General features: G+C 34.0%; 1 protein-coding gene across 1 annotated transcript in view; it reads right to left on the bottom strand.

The window, feature by feature from the left end:
• LOC128187479 (N-acetylglucosaminyl-phosphatidylinositol de-N-acetylase-like) overlaps positions 1–26,199 on the bottom strand; it is a 105,992-nt gene extending 79,793 nt beyond the window's left edge. Inside the window, exons 1-2 of the mRNA XM_052857912.1 lie at positions 25,929–26,199; positions 2,371–2,470 (exon numbers count right to left, since the gene is read on the bottom strand). Of these exons, the coding sequence (XP_052713872.1) occupies positions 2,371–2,470; positions 25,929–26,199 (371 nt within the window). The remainder of the gene's footprint in view (positions 1–2,370; positions 2,471–25,928) is intronic.
• Between the last annotated feature and the right edge of the window lie 1,720 nt (positions 26,200–27,919).

Genomic DNA, 27,919 nt, shown 5'->3' with positions numbered 1-27,919 from the left:
TTATTAATATTGTAAACATATAAACGTTAATATATAAAACAAGTAAGCATACATGCAGTATTATCATACACATGATTCTACAAGGAGATGATAAAATGCATATAAATCATTTTATAACATTTTGCTTTTTTGATTCTACAAGGAGATAATAATATAGATATAAATCTAAAATTTTATACAATTTGGTAACATTTTGCTTTTTATTTAATATTGTACAAAGAATAATTTGAGAAAAATAAAGTATTGAAATAATTGTAGAACAGGCGTACATACATGTAGTATTGTTTTTAAACATTCATTTACATATCTACATCTAATTGTGAATTATATATGATTTTATAAATAGAAAGCCAATGCTAGCATGGTGGGCCACCAGTCATCTACACAGTCTTCGTTGCCCTTATGCTAGCTAGTGACCACATCTGGCATGTGGACCCAATGGCAAATTATAACCTATACAAATTTTCTTTAAAAGTTTCTTAATTTGTACAAAGTTATACGATTTCTCTGCAATATATTGGTAAGTTTTCAAAGATGATTGTACAAAGTTATATAGAGTGTCCCTATCAGATTTTGAAATCGTTAATCTACATTTCATTTTGTATTTATAAATTTTCATTGCAGGATATGAAATAAGTGTATTCATACCATTATTGAAATCTGAATTTTCATAACAGCCAATGACAATGTATTTTTAACTAACAGCAAAACCAACAATAGAGCTTATTTTTTGCCCTATGAATGAAGAGTCATTCCAATCGTGAAGAAGGTGAATATTGTACTTTGATGATAGTATTGATAAAAAAAAACAGCAATAATTATTTTATTATATGATTCAACGATGAATTGATACAGACATATATTAAATTGAGTGTTATAAAGCAACGTTTTAGTTTGAAGCCATATAGCCGAACAAATTGAGAAACACGACGTTTCATTGAACAATCTATTTTGAGTCCAATGTAGAGAAAATCAAATGTTATATTGACCTCCTAGGTCACGTGCAGGTGAATATAACATTCTGTTTTTTCGAAATAGTTGGATATGAGCCAATCAGAGAGCTAAGAATTAATCATTCAATATAATAATTATCATTGTAGCATTGTAGTCCTAGAGAAAAAGATTTTTAAACATTTTCTCATTACAGTAGATTTCTATGTTAAACTTAGAACTCTTGGGGCCCCAGTTTTACTTTGGGTATCACAATTTTTACAATTTAGAATCTTCACTTTATACACAGGCTTTAATTGTTGTAAATATATTGGCATCTTGAGAAGAAGATTTTTTAAAGAAACCCACAAAATTTTCAAAGTTACGCAATTCTCTCCTTTTTAAAAAGGGTTGTGTCCTTTATTTTAATAGTTTAGAATCCCTATCCCATCAGGATGCTTTGTACCAAGTTTGGTTAAATTTGGCAGCGTTTTAGAGAAGACATAAAAAATGTAAGAAGTTTACAGACAGATGGACGGTTGACTGACAACTGGTGATCAGAAAAGCTCACTTGAACCTTCCGTTCTGGTGAGCTAAAAATCATTTCATGAATTTTAGCAACACTCATAACCCTTCAAGTAAAGCAACTCTCAATTTTACAGATATATTGACAGGTACTTTATTTGAAACTGTCCCTTGCTACCTTACGGAACATATACATCTATATGTTGTTTCTCTTATTCTCCTTCCTTTTATCAGTAAGCTTTTGTAATGTTGCTAAATCATGCATACATTCATGTATACACATACCTTTGACAATTTGTTTCTATAATATGTTTAGTCTTTATATACGTGTTCATCAAGTATATTCTGTGGTTAGCATGAATATGATCCTCATATACATGTACAATGTTTGGTTAGAGTGAATAAACTGAACTTTAACAAAGTACAGCAAAACTCGGTTATAACGAAGTCACTGGAAATTACTTCGCTATATCCGTAATTCGTTATAACCGTATAAGAAATTCATTTAATTTACATAGCTGGGGATCCAAGATGACTTCGCTATATCCGTAAATTCGCAATATCCGTGTTCGTACTAAACAAGTTTTACTGTACATGAATTTCAAGTTTTCATTTTTTATCCGCAGCATCACTGAATACCATTAAGTCTCATGTAAAGTACACACTTTTTTGTATCATACTTTTTATGTTAAGTGAAAATGCTGTAAAAAAAAATAAATAAAGACACGAAAACACAACTTGCAACATATTATGTAAATGATTCACCAAAAGAAGAAAAATAATAAACTGAGTCACTGCCTTTGATTACAGGGGGCTTGCATATGAGCTCCCATCTCTTGATTAAATTTTGGCTAATGCGTACTATACATAAGACTTTATGGTATCAATATTGTGTAAAACAAACAAATATCATACCTGTGGTTAAATAAATATACATTTCTTAGTGGAATTCCTAATGCTTCGCAGCTGTTAAATAGCTCAAGTGATCTGGTTTTCCCCAAGCCATAGAAATTCCCTGAAAAAAAAAACATTACATGTAATATAAAAAGGAATCTTGATTAACTGAAGACCTTAAGGAAGCTGGGTGGTAAACAAATTACCCATAAGATCTACCTTCTATTGTCAGATATGATTTTGCTTTTAAGCTATAAACTATAACATTGTATACTGAGGAATCATCAGAATTTGTGGTGGCTCAATTTTCGTGGTATTCGTGATTAGCCCTCCCCCTCAAATTTACATCCTCAATGAAAACAAATTTTGAGAGAGAGTTAGTATTTTTACTGAAGCTGAAAATCAATGCATCCACAAAATTTCATCCCCTTGAATATGCGAAAAACCCACAATCCATGAAAATTTGCTCCCATGAATTCAAATGATTCCACAGTACATGCATGTATATAGGAGGCCTACAATCCTTGACAGTCACCCCTGTACCATAGCCCTTAGGCCACATAAAATTAATTTTCAGATTCTCATCCCCACCTGCCCCTCTGAAAATGGCCCGCCCCGATGCATTTTATTTTGTTTTGAAAATAAATTTTGAAAAAAATTATGGAAAAAAAAAAGTCGGGGAAAAAAAGTCCGGCTCAGTATATAAAAAATTCAAAAAAATTTAATGGCTGCCTAAACAAGTGTTTGAAAATTTGGCCCTTTTTTGCTTATTTGGCCCCATCATAAAGCCCCACATTTTATACTTATCTTAGAGATGCTTCAGACCAAAATGGTGATAATGTGCCTCACAGTTTTCAAGAAGAAGTTAAAAATGTGAAATTGTTAACAGACAACAGACGAAGAACAATTGCAATAAAAATCACCCTGGTGACCTAAACAAGAGGCCAATAGGCCTTAACGGTCACCTGAGTACCATAGCCCACACACAAAATGTGGAGGAGTCTCATAAATGCATTTAGTTGAGTTTCATTACGCAGAAAATTATAATGGAGTCATAATACAAAATATCTGGACAATACGGTATAATACATGTAGATCCTATACAAAAAAACTGTTTCCCCCTGGATATTCTTATATTTATAATCAAGTCCCTTTTCCAACAGGATGATTTTATAGTCATATCACATTCAGCATTGCAGTTCTCAAAAAGATCCTTAACAATTGTTTCTACACAGGATATAAACATACATCAAACTCTGAACCCTTTGTGAGGATCAATAATTGTCTAGGGGCCAAAGTTTAAACAATTTTAAAGAATCAGCAATATATAAAAATGCCTGCATATAAGTAAAAGCATATATAACAACATTTCAGTTTTTGTGAATAATTAAAATGTTTTCCTTTGTACAACTGAATCCCCAATGTGGCCCCACACTTCTCCTAAAGATTGTGATTTGAACAAATTTGAATCTACACTATCTGAAGTTGCTTTCACTAAAGTTACAGCTTTTCTAGGCAAATGGTTTTCTTTTTTAGAAAAAGATTAAAAGATATTTTTCTATATATACCTAGGAAAAAAAAATGTCACCCCCCCCCCTTCTTACCCCATCCTACCCCCCCCCCCCCCCCCCCCCAGGAATCATGATTTGAATTAAGGTGGAATAACACACCTGGAAAAGTCACTCAAATTAACATAAAGTTATTTGATTATGAAAGATATAATGATAAATAAACTGTACATTTGTCAAATAAGGAAAAAATTTGCAGTTTTGGGATATAAAATGAATATCTAAAATATTCTATTCAGTAAGTTTAAACAAAAGCCCCTGCAGGATTCGAATGCATGACGTACGAATCACAAGCCCGACACTTTATCCACTCGTCTATGTAGTAAGGTACATCTTTGTGTCTACAAAATCCTTTTAATACTACGCAATGTCGTTTCGATCAGAGGTCAGCCATATTATGATGATGTGTTATTCCACCTTAACTTGAAAACTCACTACCTGACGATGCTTCCAAACAAGTTTCAGTTTTCCTGCCCAAATGGTTCTTGAGAAGAAGATTTTTAAAGATTTACTCTATATATTCCTATGTAAAAAGTTGACCCCCCCATTGTGGCCCCACCGAAATGTTTTTGTTCATTTAAACAATAAAATGCATTCTGTTATTAATACTTACATCTTTCTTTTAACTAATTAAAAAATTTGTTATAGAAAGTAAGCAAAATTCACTTAAGAAACAGCCAAATCATCTCCTGTGAGGTTTTTAGTCTGACATCATCATCATTATTTTGTGCAGTCTGTGATTTTTCTTAGGTCGCTGTAGGTTACGACCAATCGATAAACAGGGCGTGTCCATTTCAGTCCTGTCAATTTCAGCCACAGTAGAATTCGACCAATCGATAAAGTGGGTGTATAAATTTCAGTCTGGCTGTTTCTATAGAGCTATGAATTAACTATAAGTTTCCGTAATAGTAGAGGGAATCATACTTGGTAGATGTAAATATATAAATAACTAGACCCTACCGCGAACATGTTGCTCGCAACGAGAGGTCTTCCATTTTAATGCACCATAAAAATAATATAGGGATAGTTGTTCTTTCCTACCATTTCTTAACACTTTCTAACATAGAGCAAACCAATACCGGATATGATCTAAAACGCTATGTAAAAGTCTAACCTATATTGTAAAATCCGTATTATGACGCATTGCGATACTCGGATAACTCAATGTTTACGTCAGCTGCTTGCTAGACTCAAACTGCCGGTCACTTTGCCGGCACCAAAGGTATGCCACCGCATCAGGTTTCAACAGTGCAACTGCAGTACAAATAGTTAAAATAGTTCACAGTGGGTCCAAAAACAACTATTTTCCTTATCTATACTAATATTCAAAATTATTCTTATGCTTGGAATGACTTTATACAATAGTATGTCAGGAGAGAGAGAGAGAGAGAGAGAGAGAGAATTTTTCGCTTATTGGAATACATTTTATATTTAGTATCGACATCTTTCTGGGTTGACCCCTGAATCCAATCTAGATTAGAGTACTACAAATAAGCAAGGCTAAAACTGCAGAAAAGTTTCAACGAATTGTTTAGATCCGAGTTTTCTCTGATTGTGTTTTGTGTTTTTTCCATGGGACTTTTGAGTTTAAAAACTGTTTGTTATCACCACATGTCATCGTAGAGGCTGAGTTCAGATATTCACTGCTCATGACTTGACTGAGAGAGAGAGAGAGAGAGAGAGAGAGAGAGAGATATGAGGAAGTAAATGTACATTGATAATTCAAACATGTAAATAATCTGTATGTATACATGCATGCCTGTATCCACGTATGTGGATAAACATTAAACAACCCTCTGTTTAAAGTCATATAGAATAATTGACACATGGACATTTTGTTCGGAAAACGATTATTTCCTACCCGCAGTCGCTAAATGTAATGTGTCATTCAGATGACGGCATTTCTTTGATGCTGGCAAAGCGACCCGGCGAGCTCTAATGCTGTCGTATTGCACAGGGGTGCTTCGGTGGCATGACTTCAATGCCGGCAATGCGACAAGCCTCTGAGTAAAGATAGCTGCTGACAGAATCAAGACTGTCAACAAATCAAGAAATTAACGGTATTTTGAAAAGCACTCTATATTTGTACTAAAAAAGCCGCTATTATTTTGTTTTATGACAAAATTAAAACAAAAAACATTAAAATCCATTATTTTAAAGATAAAATCAATTAAGAAAGACAAGAGGCCCATGGGGCCACATCGCTCACCTGAGTAACAATGGGCGTTCAAAAGATATTGTGCCATATGGCCCTCGGTAGAAAAACAAAAAAATAAATATTGTAAAGTATTCAAATTTTACACTTATTTTGGCATACACGTAATCTTTGACATTGTACCTTCATAAAATACTGTTTTTACACAGAATAAGAAAATCCTACGCAAGATATAGAACTAAATATTTGGTAGGGGTACACTATTATATAACTTCTAATTCCCTGTATTTTCGTTCCCCCCCCCCCCTCCCCCTCCCCCTCCCCCACTTAATAAAGCGATCAAAATATATGAGAGCATATAGGTACCATATTTTTCGAAAATTAGGTCGATACGGTTTATTGGGCGGAGAAGGCCGTTTTTAGCCAAAAAATAAAAAAAAGTATAAATAGGTCGACTTCGAAGAATTGGTCGAAAAATTACCGCTAGTTCTAATGAATAAATGGTTTAAACCAATTACGTTATCATATAGTAGCCTTTAATCTTATTTCACAGTTTTAAACAAAAGAGAAAATAAAATGTATTTCTTGAAAACATCGTAAGAAAATGTCTGAAATTGCATCAAAATTTTCAAACCAATTAATTCAGTACGGCCGGTTTTAATTTAAGATCGTTTTTTATTACTTCCCTGCCATGTGTACAAACTGGTGTTAACCGAGGGATAGTAACCTAGCCTGGAGGCATGACTACGGTAGCATATGCCACCCTGTGTCTCTGTGTGACTTTTTACTGTGTATATACACACGAGTCAACCTCTGATCTTATTGAAGCCTGAGGCATTGAGAAGCACGTGCCGAGAGTTCAACTGTGTATAAACAAAGTAAGAGCTACCCGGACTGATTTCAGAAACACCTGGCGAAAATTTCATGGAAAGTTTTATGTTGAATATACAGAAAAAAACTTGTTCATGTATTCTATTATGAAAACAATTTTTTTTTTATTTCTACCCGACGATATTTTTCCCCCGTAATTACCCTTTGTACGGTTCTCATTTTACTTTTACCGTGCGAAATCGATTTCCTGTTTATCGTAAGCACACGATCAAAATGCATGACAGCATATATAATAATGATTAAAAGATGATTCAGTCAGTGATCTAAGTAAGAAATGTAAGAAGAAATAAATCTATTTACATTTAATTTTGTTTAAATGATAAATTACTACAGTATATTGATTAAAATCCATACGATTTTTACACAGAAATTCAAGCAGTATTATAGTAAACACTCATGATTTTATTGCAGGGTTGCATAAATTTTTGCAAAGAACTATATATGATAAGAGTTAAATTTGGCCCCCATAATTCGCCATTTTTTAAGTGTTTCGGGTACAAAAAAATGTTAGCTAATTTTTTAGAATAGTTGATATAAAATATATTTTACATCTATTAATTTGATTTATTTGCTTTCACTGGCAGTATATTTTATAATGACGTCAGAAGTGACGCCATTTCTATAATTCAATCAAAATCAGCCAAAAATTGACATTTTTCTTATCTATTTACGAATAGGAAATATAGAGCGCATGCTTGAACAAGGAAAATTTTTTGGTCACTTATTAGTCTTGGCTAGATACATCTCTGATTAAAATATTTTATTTGTTCAAGAATGCGCTCTATGTTTTCGGAAGGAAAAACTGCTTGAAAACAAGCTGTTTTACGCTAAAAATGCAAAAATGGCGGGAAAAGGTTGTCTTTACAATTTCATATTTCTAAATTGTGGGCACTTGAACCAAAATGAATATTATGTAAACACATCACATGCATATCTGTACTAAGAAAACAAAGAATGATAGTAAAATGATGATATTCATTTTAGGGGGCCATTTTAGGCCCTTATCATATATAGTCCTTTCATATCAAATTTTCCAACCAAAAAAAAAACATAAATTGGGCGAAGAGATGAATAGGGCGAGGTCCACGTGTCAGGAAAAAAAAGGATCGACCTAATTCCCGAAAAATACGGTACATTTTTTTCCTCAACTACATACTAGTTATTGTATTTTTTTTTAAATATAATTATTTTAGTATTTTATCAAAAAAATCCTACATGTATATATGTGAAGAAGAAAATTGCACCTCAATGCGCTCAATTTCTCAAATTAAAACTATTCAACAATTTAATTTGTCTTCTCCATTATAATTACATGACTATTGTTTACCTCGCGTACACTCATGACTTTTATAACTTTACTCACACTTGATTGATGAATACACTGGAATGAAAAATATTGTCACGTGACATGTTAAAGAGCTATAAAAATCAATGTTACCATATTGACAGGCACATCACTCTAATATACTATGGCCCACCCATTATTTTCATTTTTATTCAAAAATAACAAATGGCTACAAACCAGGATAATTTTCCGCTGTAATATTTTCTTAGGAATAGCGATAATTCTTTTAACCCCGCAACAGAAATGTGTCAGAACTATGGAAACTGTTTTAACGATGTCGTTTTTATTTACCGGTACTCACATTTCACATTATTCATTGTATAAAGAGGGGGCTCCAGAAAGTAGTTATATACAGCATATCATTCTTTAATTTTTTTGTGTACAAGTATTTAACATACTCTAATTCATATAGAATTTCTAATGATCAACCAAAATTTCAGCGTCAATCGTAGAATTATAAGCAAGATGAGCTCAAAATTTTGCTAGGTTTGAGTCATATTTTGTTCACATGAGTTTATTACATTCAGCTTCAGATTTTTAACTTGGTATTTCCTATTCGGCATTTAAAATGGAAAAAAATGAATGGCCTCAGATCTGTGTACAAACATAGAATTGTGAGCAAATCTCTGTATCTTGCTTACAATTCGAAGCTTAACACTCAAATATGGTAAGTAAATAGAAATTGTAAACAATTAAACACAAGAAACATGCACTATAACAAATAAAGAACACAATTTATTTTTCAAAATGAATCATATACATGTATATACCTACATATTTCCGTCAGCGATATTAAACTCTATTTAAACTGAATATTCTTGAGAAAATGCCGAGCATCTCAACAAAACATATTGCATTATTCTACCATTACGCAAAATATGATACCGAATTACCGATAGCCTGAATGAATTGCATTTTAGTTCTTTCTTAATACATCAGATGTTGCTTAATTTGCGCAGGTAAACAGTAAACTGTTTGATTTACCAAAGTCTCTGTTTGATTTGATACGTAAAAATCAGGAAATACAAGCGACAGTTCCCAGGTTATCGCAAAGCATAAATGAATACGAACAAAAAATCACAACAAGCTAACACCACCGTCATATGTGAAAACTGTTAACGCATGGAAATATTTAGCCTCAATTTACTTCACAAAATCGGCACCAATGTATTTTGCATGTTTCAAAGATTCCCTTCGTACACGAACTGTTGCAAAAAAACAAATTCATCATTGTCAGATCGACCCGTTTATCATATAGTGTCATGGCTGCTTTGAACCTCGTTTTAGAATTATGGAAAACGAGTCTCGGTAAAATGGGTAAGCAAACCCGGGCTGGGGCAAAATAAAAGCCGGGGCAGATCGGCAATCGTCAATTCCAATTACGCATTATTTTGCAGCAATATTTACAGCGAATACAAATATAGTGGTCAGTAAATGTCTTGAAATTATAATGAGATTGGCAGATCAATAACTGTCAATCTTTTGTTTTGCCCTGGCCCGGTCATGCCTACCCATTTTACCGAGACTCATGGATGCTATAAATTGCTTGAAACACGCCTTTTCTTTCTTCTTATTTTCGTAATAACTCAGATTTGAAACAGAATTAGCCCATAATTTTTGCAATTTATATTTTCCTTCCCATAAGGATTATTCATGGTAAATTAGGTTGAATTTGCCTCAGTTGTTCTTGAGAAGAAGATTTTTAAAAATGCCCCCCCCCCTTTTTTTTTTTTTACAGTTTTGAGGTTTTCTCCGCTTTCAATGAAAATATTTCTTTCATTTCTGCAATTTATATTCATCTTTCCATAAGAATGCTTTGAGCCAAATTTGGTTGAATTTGATTAAGTGGTTTTAAAGAAGAAGTTCAAAATGTGAAAAGTTTACAGATGGACAGATGGACGGACAGATGGACGACGGACAAAATGTGATCAGAATAGCTCACTTGAGCTTTCAGCTCAGGTGAGCTAAAAAAATACAGTTGGTTCTCGGTGACTGAACCCAGGTCGCCTGGGCACAAGTCCACCACTCTAACGACTGAGCTACATGGACTCTCCCTTCAGGACTTTGGGGCTTTTAATCTCAAGAATGCATGGATCGATTTTTTTTTTTTAATCTGAAGTTATCAAAGCATCTCTCAAACGGTAACATAAAAAATTTTCAATACAAAAAAGTTGAAAAATTAAGGTTTTTCTTTTCCTTCCGGTGATGACCAGAAGTGACGGCAGACGTTCGGATATGCAAAGGGCACTGTGGCTAACAACTCTATCATCCCTGAAAATTTTAAAGTTCTATTTTAAATACTTTTTAAGAAAAACTGTAAACAAGCAAAAAATTTGAAATCTTTAATATATCTCGATACCAGAAGTGACGACCAAAAAAATGACATGTAATTTTCTTACCAATTTTGTCATGAATAAGATCTGAAAGTTTCATGAAAATCAGCTGAAGCATTTTTGAGAAAACGTGACAGAAAAAAAATAACAATAATAACTAGATGCTGTCATTAGACAGTAATACCCGCACCTATTGTTTGTCCCTAAATAACACTGTTTTGTACCAGTTTAATCAAAAATGAAGGCCACATGCAAATTCAAGTAATACATTTAAAAATTATATTAATTTTCATAACTGAAGGATGAGATCGCTTCCCAAATGATAATACACATGAACAATGTGCAATTTGGGGTTGAACTGTTTGCACTTGAATTTTAAGTTAATCAAGAATCTCAACATTTCATGTCATAGACAGTATAATGGTCTATATAATTATCACAAACAAAATTAAATTATGCCCCCTCTCCGCGGCCGTTGTCGGCTTTAGATTTGCTTCTGTGTGCCTACATGTGCATAATCGTGTGCACGAATTTAGAGAAGGGGTGGGAGTGAGGGGTCCAGACCCCCCCCCCCATGAAAATTCATTTAATTTAACAATAGCAAAATTACCAAAAATACACCTCGGACTCCATTGCCCTTACAGACATGTAATTGCTATAACCCATTGCACTTCAATGTTAGGTAACATTATTTTGGGGGAAAACATTATATTTATACTTTATTGTTTATTTCAATAAGAAGTATACATCACAATATGCAGGTGTCCTGCACCACCTTAAAGCTTTTATTTACCTAATGAAGATTACCGTAAGTCATAAAAATACATGCATGTTATAAATAACTGATGTTTGTTTGAAGTTCGTACACAACACAGGTCTACAGGTCTCAATAGCGGGTACTAATTTTAACCAGCTCTTCGATTAGATGGGTTTCACACGGTGTATATATATACATGTATGTGTTTTCCATATGCAGAAAAGGATTAGTTAACATGCATAAAGATTTCTTTTGTGATGATCAACTAAAGGGATTCATATTGTGCTCTAATTGGATTATCATTATGATGTTGACCAATATAGGTAAGCATTATACATGTATAGTAGCACAATATTACGAGACACCGGTATGTACATAAGTATTACTTTCACTTTCTAAATAAGTGATCTCCCTTTCCTAGCATACTGTATCATCATCTTTTAATATTTAAATAAGCTTATCATCGTTACCTATCCTATCACATTTGTAAAGTTTCTGTCATTTTAATTGCAAAACTTATTTTTTCGTTTGTCAGACTTATACTGTTGAGTTGACCCCATATTGACCCTGTAACAATCTTGTATTAAATTTGTGTATTACATGTATAAGTAAGTGTAGAGACTTATCATTTTTATATGAGTTATTATAGGAAGAAAGCTAGGGGTCTTTCTTTCTTAATGTATTATAATGCATCAAATACAATGTAGGCCATGACCCTATGGGGTTGTTCTGACCCTATGAAACAGGAAAATACAAAATATCTTTTTAGTAAGTAATTATGTTGAATCAAATGGTGTAAAGTACATGCCAGGTGTTGTCTTTAACCCCCCCCCCCTTATGAAATAGGAAATGATGATACACTGCATGGGGGTGTGGATGTGGAGTATAAACATTTATAATTTGAATCATTTATTGTTATTAATTTTAACTTGTCAATGAATATTAGCTATTGATCCCAAAGTAGAAATATGACTTCTGATCATGTCTCAATAGATCATTTGTCAATTATGCAAGATGTAATGTGATTATTTTTTTTTTAAGAATAACATTTTTTACCAGTATTTAAAACTTTTTAGACCCAAATTATATTTTGATTTTAATAGATCATTCGACAATGAAGAAAAGTGTAAATGTAAGCTTATTTTCATGTTAAGCATACATAAATGCAAGTTTTTTAAGTTTCATTTTATCTATAGTTTGAGGAGGAAGACATGCTTGGATCCAGAAAATTTTCCGGGGGGGGGGGGGGGGGGGGGGGGGGGGGGGGGGGGTTCCAAGTCATTTATTTGACAATTCTTTGATGTGATTTAAAATAAGACTAAGCCATATATATCTTGTGTCAAGGTGCATCAAACGGTATGTAAGTCATGGGCCCCAGGGGAGGTCGTGACCCCCCCCCCACGAATAGGAAGTGCACAAATAAATATCGAAAATGGTTGAGATCCCCACCCTTAACCATCTGTCACCGAGGGGGAAGGGCACTATAGAATAAGGGGAACTAACTTGTATAGGCCCAACCCAAGAGACAGGGGGTCAGCCTATAGTCAATAGGCTTAAATTGACCTCTAAGTCGAATATGCACTTCCTTTAAACAAAACAGATTATTGTATAATGTTGTATATGAAGTGGTTTTGTTTAACTTACTTCCTTTAGAAAGTACATGTACATACTACATACAAGTTTGAAGAGAAAATATCATATGTTAATATTTAATTATTACTTTTGCTTACAATATGTTTTACGGTGCTACTGTTCTGGCGAGCGCAGCAAGAATTACACACACCTTGCATCATTGTCAACCTAGTGTTGTTTAAGTATCAACGAACGTCAGAGAATTTTTGAGAGAGTATTGCTCTACAATAAGTATGCCGAAGGTACTACCGGTAATTTCAATGGTTATGATACATACAGCGCAACCCCTTACCCCTCTCCAGAGAGAGAGAGAGAGTGAGTGCCCGGTCCCTGTTTGTAGGTGTGTAATTTCCCACCTTTAAATTAAATGGTTTGACTATATGCAATATCTGCATAAATGTTTTAACTGTTTATTTTTTTCTCTTTATTCCTTTTTATTTAGTTCAAAATGTCCTATTGTTTATTTCCTCCCTACTCATATACTTAGCTGCCTACTGTACATGCATGCACAATTAGCTTAAAAATGGAGTAAAGTATGGCTCTTGCTAGTATTCATTTATATAATCTCTATATAAAAAAAAATTAAAAACAAATCATATGTCAATGAGGCAGGTATCGCAGTCTATACTGAAATAGCTAGTACACGCATTACAGATGTTTGATCCGCCTCTAAATTTATCGCAGGAAATATAGCCCGAGAGCACAGTGACGTCATCCATTTGTTAAGACACCATGATTTGTTCGTCTTTGTTTACCTATCTCGACTCAATATACAAAGGTATGGAAGCATACATGTAACAAATCTCTTGAGTCTCGCCGAAGCATATGCGATACTCAAACCTTAAGACACCATAAATTACGAGTTAAAAGTCGGCCATTTTTAGCATAGCACCACGGGTGAAAACATTAGAGAACATTCTGGGACGTAGACAAAAAATTTTGTTTGATGAACTGTAGGTTTAGCTCGTTCTTTTTCCCGCGCACACTGGTTCTTAGCACTCGCTTCGCTAGCTATAAATGGAGGATATGTGACTAGGGAAAATGCTGCTAAATATTTTTCATTTATGCTGTGGCTTGAATAATCGAAGAAAATAGACAAACTGTATGACGATGCAATGATAAATCGGCATATTTATATGCTTCAAAGACTGTAAAGATATTTTCACAAACCTAACAACTGTAGAACTTAATAAATTCATGCATTTTCTTCAGTTTGAGTATATCGAATCATGCATTTTCTTCAGTTTGAGTATATCGAATCAATATTAAAATTATTATTTTTCTTTTGTTGTGCTTGTGATTTTCTTGTCCTTCATGTATTTAGCTACTTATTTGAAAAACCAGAAAGTGACTCGCAATAAAAGCGGCGATGTCGATCATAAAAATTAACTAGTCAAGGTCGCTACTTCAAAGAGAGAAATATTTTGTGATATTAAAGATCTGCTTCCTTTCTATTGATACCAAACAGCCAATTATAAACATGCGTTTTAGATATTTTGCAACTTAGTTGTAAAAAGAGACATGGAATACCCCATATGATTGTAATATTAGTTTTTCCCATCATCATATAATTATCCATTGAAGCAGCTTCCAATTGGCTTAATTATCAGTTTTTCCTCAATTCATTTATAGTTTTATATTAAAGGTGAATGGACAAAAATGTAAAAGTCAAATCATTTACTCATTATTTTTCTTATCAGTGAGCGTAAATTTAAGACTAATATATCATTATCTTTATTTTATCAAATGAAAAAATGGTGATAGCTGTTACCGTAGTTATTAGACCTAAAACACAACAAAATATCTATTTTCTTCTTGTTTTATCGTTTAGGTGCTCATAAAACACAGGTAAAAATCCAGGTAAAATCTTTGACTGAAAGCAGACTATAATTGCTATCACAACACAAATCACACCTATTGTTCTATACCCAATCATCAAATGTGTGCAAAACGGGAACACATCGTATGAAGACATAAGCAACATGAGGTAGTGGCCAAAAGAGTCTGACTGAATTGAATAAACTTCTAACTGTATTTATATTCTAAAAGATAATTAATGAAAGTGGGGCACAGTACTCATTATAATAACTCAAAAAGCTTAAGGACAACTCAGAACAATTATGTAGACTAATTGGGGATAATTAACTGTAATGCACATCTATAAAATAGTCCCTATCATATCCCAAGATATGAGTTCTGGGATCTTCAGTACAGGCAAAGCGGATCCCGTGTTTCCCGCACCCCGTCACGGTATAAACACATGGAGGTGATCGGCCAGGTAAGACAGGTATACCGCATTCCAATCACGGTAAACTCATCATCTACCTGTCCCCGCCACCGTAAATTTATCGATGGAAAAGTATTGTATACAAGCGGGAGTTATCTCCCCGAATGACAAATAAATTGCATGATTCTATATATTTAATGACGATATTTAACCAGATTTTGACAGAGATTATAATCGAAATACTTCGAGTCTTTTTTACTATTTTTTTTTATTTCATAGCTATTAAATAAATTGTAAAAGTATTTACCGGTAATTTAATACTGGTGCAGCAATTGCAAATAAAATATTTTCGAATCCATTTTCATATTTTAAAAAGGTCGTTAAATTAAAAATTATCATGAAATGATTTTAATTGCCAATAAAATTATAAATATGTACGCAGTGTGATAGTGTTTCTCTAACAATTAATTGGTCCGCCTACATTTGTATTGTTTGTTGTTGAAGTCCATGCGTGTCAACTAATGATGAGCAAGTGATTAAAAATTAGGGCTTCCTATAAAATTACCAACCCGGTATTTTTAGCACATTCCGTTCATTTCTTACAAGGTCTTCTACATGTAAAGAACATTTTTTGTGAATTCATGTTTTAGTGAATTTGTGTTACGTTACTTTAGGTACATGTATGACCGAGTGTCTACCAGCCTCTCCTTTCTCATCAACTTCTTTGCCACCTTCGAATACGCCTCATTGTAATGCGAAAAATCAAATTAACGTGTATCTCTCTGAACTGAATTATAACAAGTAGAGAGTAAAGAGCCTTAGAGATACCCAGAGTTGCATAAAACTAAGTAATCGAAAGATATTGTGGGTATCCCATGTCCTGGTGTCGTGATGGTGTACCAGCTACCCGCCGTAACAGGATGGCGACCGAGGCCCCCCTCTCTCTCTCTCTTTCTCTCTCTCTCTCTCTCTTTTAACAGAATAACTAGATAATGTTTTTTTAGAAGGAAATGTTGTTAAACCGTTCTTATGTTCTTACACATTTCAAAGAAAGTAAGAACATGTTTTGAAAGTTTTGCTGTTGATATTTCATGCCGATAAAAAAAACATTTAAACATTTCAGTAAATGTATTGATATCATTTTATGTGTGCATGTACATGTAATTTTATTGAAAGCTACTACAAATATGTAAACCCGTTTCCTGTTATCGTAACCTTACCCCCTCCCCCCACCTTACCCCCTCCACCGCTTTATGACTGTCGAAGTAAACTTTATTTGACTTTAGTCCCAATTGTTTTACACAAAGGTGTGAAACCGTCGCACTGACAGGAAATCACTCTACGCTTGAACGCACAGAATACACAGGAATGAGGCAGGTAGATAATCTGTGTAAAAATAAAACTAATAGAACGAAACTTTATCATGGAGGAAACACGTGGTAGATCTAGCGGGCTGATTTGATTGACAGGTGCAGCACGTGGACTCAAATCTGAAATTGCATGATGGATTCAATCACAGTGTACCATATTCTTTTATGAATACTAATTTAATGAATATTTAGTATTGGATATTAGTATATTTCACATCAGTGTACTTTAAATTACGCCTAAACGCCTCTCTCTCTCTCTCTCTCTCTCTCTCCCTCTCTCTTTTTCTCTCTCCTGTAAGGTGTTTTGCGATTAGACGAAGCCATACGCGATATAGAATTTTTCTTTTGTCTTGAATAGGTGTGAAAACCCTCAAGGGCATGTCGTTATCTACCCTGAGTTTGTTAATCACTACATGTATACACAGAAAATGATCGTGACTTAAACTTTATATGTATACACAGGAAACGCATACTGATAACACGTTAGATTCCATGTGCTTTAACGCAGCACCAACTTAATTATATGAATGATAATTTTATTATTGAATGGAAAAATAGATTTGTTAGTTGATTCCCGACATTTGTTCATTTCTCAATTTAAAACCTAGACATGTATTGACAGTTTACGGCGCTATGCGTGTCAACTTATAAAATGAGAAGATGAAATTGTTCTGCATTGATACGAGTTCATCTAATGAAAATATTTAATTTTAAGATTGTTATAAAACAGGATTATTAACTAATAGAAATGATAACCGAAATAAGCACGTCAAATACAAAGATATGTGTTCTTATTTACACATCACAAAACTTAACAGCGTAATAATCATGTTATGTTGTAATTCGAATGTAGTTTCCGATTTTATGAAATTCTATTTCATAAATATAATTTATTAATTTTATAATAATATGGACCACAATTTATTTACAATGCAGCTGTTATGCTTTAATCTGAAGTCGCATATTTGACGTGGATTTACGCAACCCGCATTGCCTGTAATGTACAGTACAGGTAAAGTAACAACAACAAGCAGCAGCAGGAATAACGGTAAATCACACCGTCGCGGTGTCATCACGGTAACAATCCATACCGCGATCATAAACCGCGATGGTGTATTGCGGGAACGATAAAGATACTGTGACGGTAACGCGGGCCAATACGGGATCCGCGTTGCCTGTACTATATGGATTTTCTTTGAGTGATAAATGTCAATTTTGCTACAATTTGACTCCCTGGATGAAAGTTAAATTTTAAAACCTTACTGCACATCTATAGAACAGTCCCTATCATATCCTAAGATATGATGTGTCTATCCATTAAATCATAAGAGGAGTTCTATGATCTGTGGGTTTTTTTAGAGTGATAAATGTCAATTTTCTGCTACTATTTGACTCCCTGGATGAAAGAACTCAACCCACAAACCATGAAAATTGGCCTAGTTTCAAATATAAAAGGTTTTTTTAGGTGTGATAAACATCAATTTTCTGCTCTTATTTGGCTCCCTAGATGAAATATAAATTCTTAAAACCTTATTGCATATCCATAGGAAAGCCCCTATCATATCCCAGGATATCATGTGTCTAAACATTAAATCATAAATGGAGATCTGGGATCTAGGTTTTTTTTAGGAGTGATAAATGTCAATTTTCTGCTAATTTTTGACTCCCTGGATGAAATTTAAATTTTTTAAATGTTATTGCACATCTATAGGACAGCCCCAATTATATCCCAAGAGATGACGTAGCTACTTCAAAAGTTGTAAGAGGACTTCTGGGAACCATACTTTTTTTGCCAAAAAACGTCATTTTTTGTTGCCCACTGATCCCCTGAATAAAAAAAAAATTCTGGAACCTGATCACACTTCAATATGACACCCCCAATCATATTCTACAAGATCATTTGGCTACTGCAAAAAAAATATGACGTTTTTGAAACCAGTTTTTTTGTAAAAAAAAAAAAAAAAAATAAACATCATTTTTTCAGCCATTAAATGACCCCCCAGGACAAAATTGAAATTTTCAAAACCTTATTGCGCACCTATAGGATACCCTAATAAATATTCCAAGAGATGATTTGTCTACTGTAAAATGTAAGAGGAGTTCGAGGAAGAAGGTTTTTTGTGAAAAAACGTCATTTTTTTACCAATTATTTGACCCCACAAGACTACCAGAGAATTTTTGAAACCTTTTTACAAAACAACATGACACCCCAAATCAAACTCCAAGAGTTCAGTTTGCTGGTTTATAAGGTTTAAGAGCAGTTTGAGAAAGTAAAACGTGACAGACGGACGGACGGACGGAACAAGGTAACAACAATATACCCGAACTTTCTTTAGAAAGTGTGGGTATAATTAATAGTGAAAAAGAAACAAAGCAATAACAAAGACCTTAATTGTACACATCATAGTTTAAAATGGTACTTGAGCATGCATGCACTCGATGTTTCTCAGTCAAAAAAGTGGGAAACACCCATAATTTGCTCTGAAAACATTAAATTATCCAAACAGGTCCAGTACAATCTCTTTATTTAGCTCTCTCTTTATTAGGTCACCTGAGTCACTCAGGTGACCTATTGCAATTGGTCTTCGTCCGTCGTCGTGCGTTGTGCGTCGTGCGTTAACAATTTTACATTTTTAACTTCTTCTTGAAAACTACCTGGCCAATCGTTACCATTTTTGGTGTGAAGCATCTCTATGGTAAGAAGAATCTAAATTGGGAAATTTATGGCTCTACCACCCCTGGGGTGCCACGGGCAGGGCCAAATATGCAAAAAAAGCCAAATTTTCAAAAATCTTCTTTTCAGGGGTTCAGGCTCTAGGGTGGGGCCAATATGGCAAAATAGTAAAAATGCATTAAATCTTTGAAAATCTTCTTCTCTACTCCCATATATATTTGTTAAAAACTAAATGCATGGTTTTGATGTCCATGAAGCCCTCTACCTAATTATGAAATTCATGACCCCTCGGTCAGGGGTTCAGGCTCTAGGGTGGGGCCAATATGGCCAAATAGTAAAAATGTATTGAATCTTAGAAAATCTTCTTCTCTACTCCCATATATATTTGATAAAAACTAAATGCATGGTTATGATGTCCATGAGGCCCTCTACCAAAATTGTGAAATTCATGACCCCTTTGTTAGGTGTTCAGGGTGGGGCCAATATGGCCATATAGTAAAAATGTTTTAAATCTTAAAAAATCTTCTTCTCTACTCCCACACATGTGGGCAAAAAACTGAATACATGGTTATGATATCCACAATCTCCTATACCTAAATTGTGAAATTCATGGCCCCTGGGTCAGGGGTTCAGGACATGAGGCGGGGGGCAATATGGCAATATAGTGTTAATGTATATAATTTTTAATAATCTTCTTCTCTATTCTCACACATCTGTATAAAAAAAAAACTGACTAATAATTATGTTTACCAGGAAGTCCTCTACTGAAGTTTTAATTTTCATGTCCCGTTAGGTATGGGTTTTGACTCTAGGGCAGGGCCAAAATGGATGAATAGATGTTAATGCATAAAATGTTAAAAAATTATCTTCTTTACTCCCACACACCTGAAAGGAAAACTGAATTCATGATTTTGTAGACCAGATCTTTTAGTTTTTCACCAAAATTATAGGTTTCACAGTTCTTTTTGAAATGTGGTCGTCATTACAAATTTATAATTTTTCTACTCCAGTATGAAACCTAATTAATTAGATGCATATATGAGAGTCCATGACAAGTTTGTGTATGGGATATATGCTACTCAGGTGACCGTTAAGGCCAATTGGCCTCTTGTTTAGCTATAAAGCTTGAATAAGCTATATAGCTTTATTAAGCTATTCAGAATAGCTTGATAAAGCTATTTGTATGCAGTTTTCTAGTCAAATGTTTATTTTAAGAAATAGACAAAAAATCGCAATTAACTATCTACTCATGTTTGTACCATTGACCATTAAAAAAGTAACCCTATTTAAAGATAGTTTGAACATTGAAGCTTTAAACATTATTAACCAAAAAATACATTTCCATTGTTTGGGTTACTGTCCACCACACTGCATGCATTGAAGCGTGGATAAGGATGATTTTTTCTCATTGTACTGAATTATCTATACTACTATATTAAAATCATAGACTCAAAATTTTGGTCTTTAATACCAAGAATTCGAAAGAGTACTGTCTTTTGTTTTATATATATTTTAAACATTATTGGTACTTGAAGATTACCAATTTGTTTTTTTTTTCTCAATCAGGCTTCGCTAATTAAAAATCGAAAAATCATCTGGATTTTTTGGATTTTACAATCTTGCGCATGCTCATTACATTCACGTTACATCATGGGAGGCTCTTTAGTTTATGTTTCCACAATGTCACATTTGCATGGATAAACTCAAATGCATGTAAATTTTCACTGAAATTTTGTCATATATTCTGTTCATTAAAGGAAATATGGGAGATAACTCTAATATGAAAAATCTCGAGAGTTCGAATGTCAACATGGTGTGTAAATTCGAAGCGAGGGAAAAACGTTGGTGAAAAGTGTTGAATTTTTCATTAATATGAATCAAATTTTTAGATGAAAGATATTAACAGCCTCAAAATGGTTTGTTATGAATAAGTTAACTATTATTTTCAATGCAGCTTCATTAATTTTCTCTAAATTGTTTCAGAGCGATTCTGCAATTGTTTGCTACATTAATGGTGCATCTTTTAACCCCAAGGAACCCCAAGGAAACACCAAGGAACCCCAATGATAGAAATTAATACCTATTAATACCCAAGGGGTCTCATTGGAGTTCACTGGTCACCTCTTAGTACCCCAAGGACACCCCAAGGAAACCCTAGGATACCCCAATGAACCCCAATGATAGAAATTATTAACCACTGAAAATCCAGGGGTCTCATTCAAATCCAAGGCTCACCCCAAGGTACCCCCAATGATAGAAATTAATAACTATTAATACCGAAGGGATCTCACTGGAATCCAAGGGTCACCTCCAAGTATCCCAAGGATACCCCTAGGAACCCCAAGGATACTCATAAGAACCCCAATAATAGAAATTAGTAACAAGTGATATCCCAGGAGTCTCATTGATATCAAGGGTCACCTCAAGGAACCCCAAGGATACCACAATGATAAAAATTGATAACTATTGATACCCAAGGATACTTATTGGAGTCTATGGGTCAACTATTGGTACCCCAAGGATACCTGTAGGAAGTTAGGAACCCCAAGGTACCCAAATGATACAATCTAATAACCACCCCAATGGTTTTACTGTAAAAGCAGTACACAGTTTGGACCCAAGACAATCCTTATTAATTGTTGCTGAATTTGTATTGATTAATTATGTTTAATAAAAATGTACATCTGGAGAATCCCTACAGCAAATTGTTTATCAAAACTCAAATTAAAACACAATGAATAGTTTTAGCCCTTTTTCACAAAGATAAAATCTGAACTATTATATTACTCTCATTAACTTGTTTAGTCATAGACATGTAGGCCATTGATTGATAATTGACGATATCAAACAATTTTATTAATACTCTCTCTCTCTCCCCCCTCTCTCTCTTCCTCTCTCTTACTTAAAATCCTTAAAAAAAGGGTTATTTTTATACGACAATAAAAAATTTGAATAAAATTACAAGGAGAAAGAATAATAAAAAGTATATACCAGCCTGGTTGTATTTGAGGTACATTAAACTTATGATGTGCATAAAATCAAAGGAAACGAGGATGCAAAAACTTGGAAAATATGTTTCAAGAAATGCTGTTTGAAAAACTGAACTTTTTTTTACTTTACAACGATTAATAAGCAAGCTTTACAACTTATATTAATATCTCTCGTTGGCACCAATGTTAACACCAGGGGGTCATTGGTGTGGGAAGAAGCCGGAGTACCCGGAGAGAACCCACGTGTCCAAGCGGGCGACCGCTATACCCTATCACATACAACCACTGTTGATCACGGGGATCGAACTTGGGTTGCAGCGGTGAAAAGCGTGTGCAAGGAGTGCTGTTTACTGTGCGAAAAAAATATACCCCCCCCCCCCCCCTACATAGTAGAACTTTACATACTAAACTAAAAATAAGGATTAAAAAAAAACCACATTGATTTATATCAACCATTTTAAGCTTATTATTTAAGCTTAAACAGATATCATCAGTAAATAACTTGTGTATAAAGACCGAGAGCTATTTGTTCCTTTTTCCTAAAAGGAGTCATTCAAATAATCAATGCATCTTGTTTTAGTTTATCAATTTAGGTAATACTAGGTATATGTAAATACAAACAATTGGAGTGTTGTTCGAGTACATTAGAGTATATTTAAGGTTCTTTGGGTTGACATTTTTTTGAGAATGTCATTTTTTTTATGTGTGTTTATCAAATACTGGAAAGCAATTAACTTTTACTTGCGGGAAAGAATTTTTCAAGAGGTCCCGGGAACCTCGTCCTCACAAATATTTCTTGCTAAGAATCAGTTCTTGCCCTATAGGTGTAAGAACAACACAGTTGTAGATTAAGGTTGATCGCAAAAATAAGTCACCATAGATGAGTTTATCTTAGGTCATTTGGGAAATAAAGTCGTCACAAATAGGCATTGAAAAACAATGCATATAAAGCATATGATGTATTATGGTCTCCAATTGAACCAAATTACACAGAGTATTAATGTATACACTAAGTGCCCTGGTGTATCAAAGGTCATAAATGTATGGATGTATCATTGGAGTTCCATAAGGTTCCTTCGGATACCTAGTGATGACCTATCAAGTGTTTTAAATTTGTAATATTAGGGTATCCTTTTCTATGGTGTATTAAGATTTATAAGTCTGTTTTATTAGGGTATCTTTTAGAGTTTCTTGGGATTTCCGTGGGGTTCCCTAGGCTTTTTAGAGGTAAGTCTGGGATACCAATGAGTCCCCTTGGGGTTCCATTGGGTTCTATGGCATGCGCGGATCTAGAGGGGGGGTCGGGGGGTCCCGACCCCCCCTGGAAAATGAAAATTTATTAAATTTACATAGTAAAATTATCGCGAAAATATGCCTCGGACCCCCCCTGGCAAACACAATTATCCTTCAGACCCCCCCTGGAAAAATTTTCTGGATCCGCGCATGTATGGGGTATCAACTTTTATGAATCTGTATTAAAAGGGTATCCTTTAAGTTCCATGGGGTATCCATGGGGTTCCGTGGGATACCTTGTGGTGTTTGGGATATCAAAAAGACCCCAAGGTGTATCAAGAGATATAAAATTGTGTTGTTAGGGTATCCTTGGGGTTCCTTGGGATATCAAAAATTATAAAATTTAAATTACTGGTATTATTAGGGTATCCTTGGGGTAATTTTGGGGTTCCTTGAGATATCTTTGGGGTTCTATGGTGTATCAAGAATTATGATTCTGTATTATTGGGGTATTCTTGGAGTTCCTTGGGATATTCCTGTGGTTCTTACAGGTGTGTCTGGAAAGTCAATGAGTCCCCAGGGGTATCAAGAGTTTTAATTTTGTATCATTATGGTATCCTTTGGGTTCTATGGTGTATCAGAAGTTATAAATCTGTATTATTAGGGTATCCTTGGAGTTCCTTGGATATCCATGGGATTCCCTGGGGTTCTTAGAGGTGGGTCTTGGATACTAATGAGTCCCCAGGGGTACCAAGAGTTTAAATTTTTTATTTTTAGGGTATCCTTGAGGTTCCTTTGGGTTCTATAGTGTATCAAGAGTTATAAATCTGTATTATTTCGGCATCTTGGGGGTTCCTTGGGGTATCCTTGCGGTACCGAGGGGTGACCCTTGAACTCTAATGAGACCCCCTAGGGTATTAATAGTTATTAAATTCTATAATTGGGGTTCCTTGGGGTTTCTTGGGGTTTCCTTGGGGTTCCTTGGGGTTAAAAGATGTGCCGCTACATTACGGGTATATGGTAGGCATTTTAACGGTGGCGAGACACAGTTGGATTATTCTAATTTAAGCAGAGTGTAATGAAATTAAAAGCATTATTGCAGGCTTATAGCTTGGTTAATATGTAAATGTCAACAATACGGTGTGTTGATGTATCTATTCCGTAAACGTCAGATATCATATGCAATGACAACCCATGCACACACGGGTCAAAGTCTAGTTACCAATCAATTATCTTGTTTACCATAACTGGCCTCCTTTGTATTTCATACAAGAAGTATAACTGTGTGGTCATGAATCAATTGCCCCTAAACTTTTAGAACTTTAAGTGCAAAGTCTTTTAGGAAGACGCAATTTGATGAATAGGCTTTACCTGCATTGTTTACAGAACAGTTTAAAGTTGAAAACTATCACTGCACTAGAGTGCAATTTTTTTTATATATGCTGAAAAAATTATGAATTTAAGAAAACTGTATGACAAAATAGCTAAATTATTCAAGCTGTATATTCAAGAGAATGTACTGGACCTGCCAAATAGGACAATCTTCATGACATCATTTCTACATTGAGACGTCATCATGGTGATAATCTTTTCCACACTTACTTTCAATATGAGTTCATCTATCTTTAACCTTATATTTAGAGCTCATTGTAGAACTTTAAATTTTGGGACAAGAAATGTGTAAAACCGTACATTGTCCTTTTAATTAATTACTGTACTGTCTCTACTTAAACAAAAAAATTGGGCTCTGCATTTACATATCATAATCTTAAAATGGCAATGATCATCCTCCTTTAAAAAGACACCAAAACTACTATAGTCTATCCCAAGATATTTATGCTGCACATTTGGACGATTTTTAATAAAAATACACTTACCTGTGAAAGAAGTGCAATTGAAATAGTTGAAAGGGATATTTTCCAAGATAATATCATTGACACATTATCATCTTTCACTCGGAAAAATTCACAGGAACGAAAACAGATTCCTTACGGAGATTTACAATGGGGAATGTTTACATCTTTTCTCCATTCGAATTACACTCGGAATACATCGCGCAATATTTCAACATTATCATCCGGGCTTGCTGCAATGCAAAATCTCCGTAGACATCACATTTTTTAGCATTGTATTGAAACCTGATAAGTTAACAGGGGCGTTTTGACTGAGAAATCTTGGAAATTTTTCATACTTTTGAATGAACATCGTTTGAATCCTGAGGTATTTATAAATATCAAACAATTATGCCAAACGTGAATCCAAAATATCTTGGGACAGAGTATAACAGAATAAAGGCCAAACGACTATTATCAGAATTCAATTATTCCTGGTACCCAATGGCCAATTCCAATCGACTTTTAAAGATACAATGCAGTTTAAAAATGGCAGTTTATAAATGACTTACCATTAGAAAGACATAAAAGGTGAACAAAGTGCCCCGAATTCAATAATGATTGGATGGTTGGAGAAAAAAACATACACTCATCATCAGGATGTGCTGTGATGATTAACACCTTTTGCACTGATATTGGAACTTTGGAAGAAATTTGTAAATTTCTTACGAAAAGAACAAAACTGTACAATAACAGTAATAACACGATGCACGAAATAACTGCGTACTCAATGCGTGCATATTCCTGTATAAAAGTCCAGTACTCATAGTTCATGACAGTCATAGTTTGACTGGGGTGATACTAAAAAGCCTGCCGACGCCTGTCGGGAAAAGACGCCTGCCGAGAGAAAACCACACGCCTGCCGTTTACCTGATTGATAAAATTAATATGTTCTTTGATAGTTTATTTAACATAACTAAACTAATGATCATAGAAATAAAAAAATGACTTTATATCAATTTAGCAAAAATGTTCAATATTGGTAAAGATAGATAACTCTTACGTAGAATGGGACTGTGTAATGACCTAAAGTGTGGAATGTCCTGATTGATCTGATAAGATATATTTTGCAAAATTAAATAATTTTATGTTTTCTCGTCGACATTTTCTTTTGTAATATATTCATTTGTGATATTATTTTACACTAAAAACTCATTAGTTTATCAATATATTTATCAAAAAGGGTTTTATGAGACATTTATTGATTCCACACTGTGTAATGACATCTATTTCGTGTACTGTCCTGATGAACAAATATTTTTTTTTAGAATTTATGTCTAATTTTTACGAATGTTTCACATAAAATGTGTTAATTGGTTCATATTTGGTTATATCAAAATTTAAATTAAGGATTTAGTAAATATTTACTGTTTTGTATGGGTTTTATTAATGTTACGGTGTAATGACCTGATATAGAATGACCCGATGCCTCCTTGTATATAGTCAAGCTTTATACTAACAGGGTAGGATAATTTGAATTGAGGTGGACCATTGAACATTAAAATGACCTTTGTTATATATTTACAATAATTTATTAATCCAAGAAAAGGAACAGAATAATATTCAAAGAAAATAAAACCTGTAACCATGCATGCATGGTACTTGTTAAAAATACAAAATAGACAAACTGTACCAGGATTATCAATCATTGAATTAATTTCAAGTGCTTAACTGTACAGTATCATTTGATACAAATGATAGGAAGTATCATTGTAAATAATAAATTTTGTTGGTGCAGTGCAGTAAATTAACTTTGATCTTTGATATGAATGAATATATACATTCCAAATATTTTTTGCATGTAAAGGCTAAGCTACTGCAGATATAGCACAATAACACAGACAGGGTACTAATAGGTTAAATCACGAGTTTTAATTGTGACGTCACAAACGTTTAACGCTGATAAATACAACGTCACAAGCGAAAATCAAAGATCACGCTTGTGGCTGTTACTGTGGCTCTTCCATTAATTTGAACTTACCCATAGGATAATACAGTAATTTTGAGGTATAATTCGCATTTGCGTACAAGACAAGAAGGTAAAAAAAATGTAAATATAAGCATTAAATCCTTATTTTTTGAAAGATATAGTCTCATAACTGCAACGGTGTGTGCAAACAAATTTTCATAACGCGCTAACGCGCGTTATTCAATTTGTATGCTCACACCGTTGCAGTTATTTAAGAAATAAACAACGTTATTTAGTGAACATGGCGTTATGAATAGCAATTGCTCTGTTGGCATATTCCATGATGCGCGCTAGCGCATCATGGAAAATATGCCAGCAGAGCAGTTGCTATTCATAACGCCATGTTCACTAAATAATCGTTATTTATTACTTATATTTGCATTTTACCACTAGCAAATACCCTGTATTAGCCTAGACCTTGACTTTTAGCTATTACGTCAAAAGTAAACATTCAGACTGTAATGTATCTTTTTAATTCAAATAGATTTGTTAACAGAATCAATGATATGTTATAACAGTAATTCCTTTAAAATG

The sequence above is a fragment of the Crassostrea angulata genome, chromosome 6 (assembly GCF_025612915.1).
Source record: "Crassostrea angulata isolate pt1a10 chromosome 6, ASM2561291v2, whole genome shotgun sequence".
Lineage (NCBI taxonomy): Eukaryota > Metazoa > Mollusca > Bivalvia > Ostreida > Ostreidae > Magallana > Magallana angulata.
This window is presented reverse-complemented; position numbering and strand designations above follow the sequence as displayed.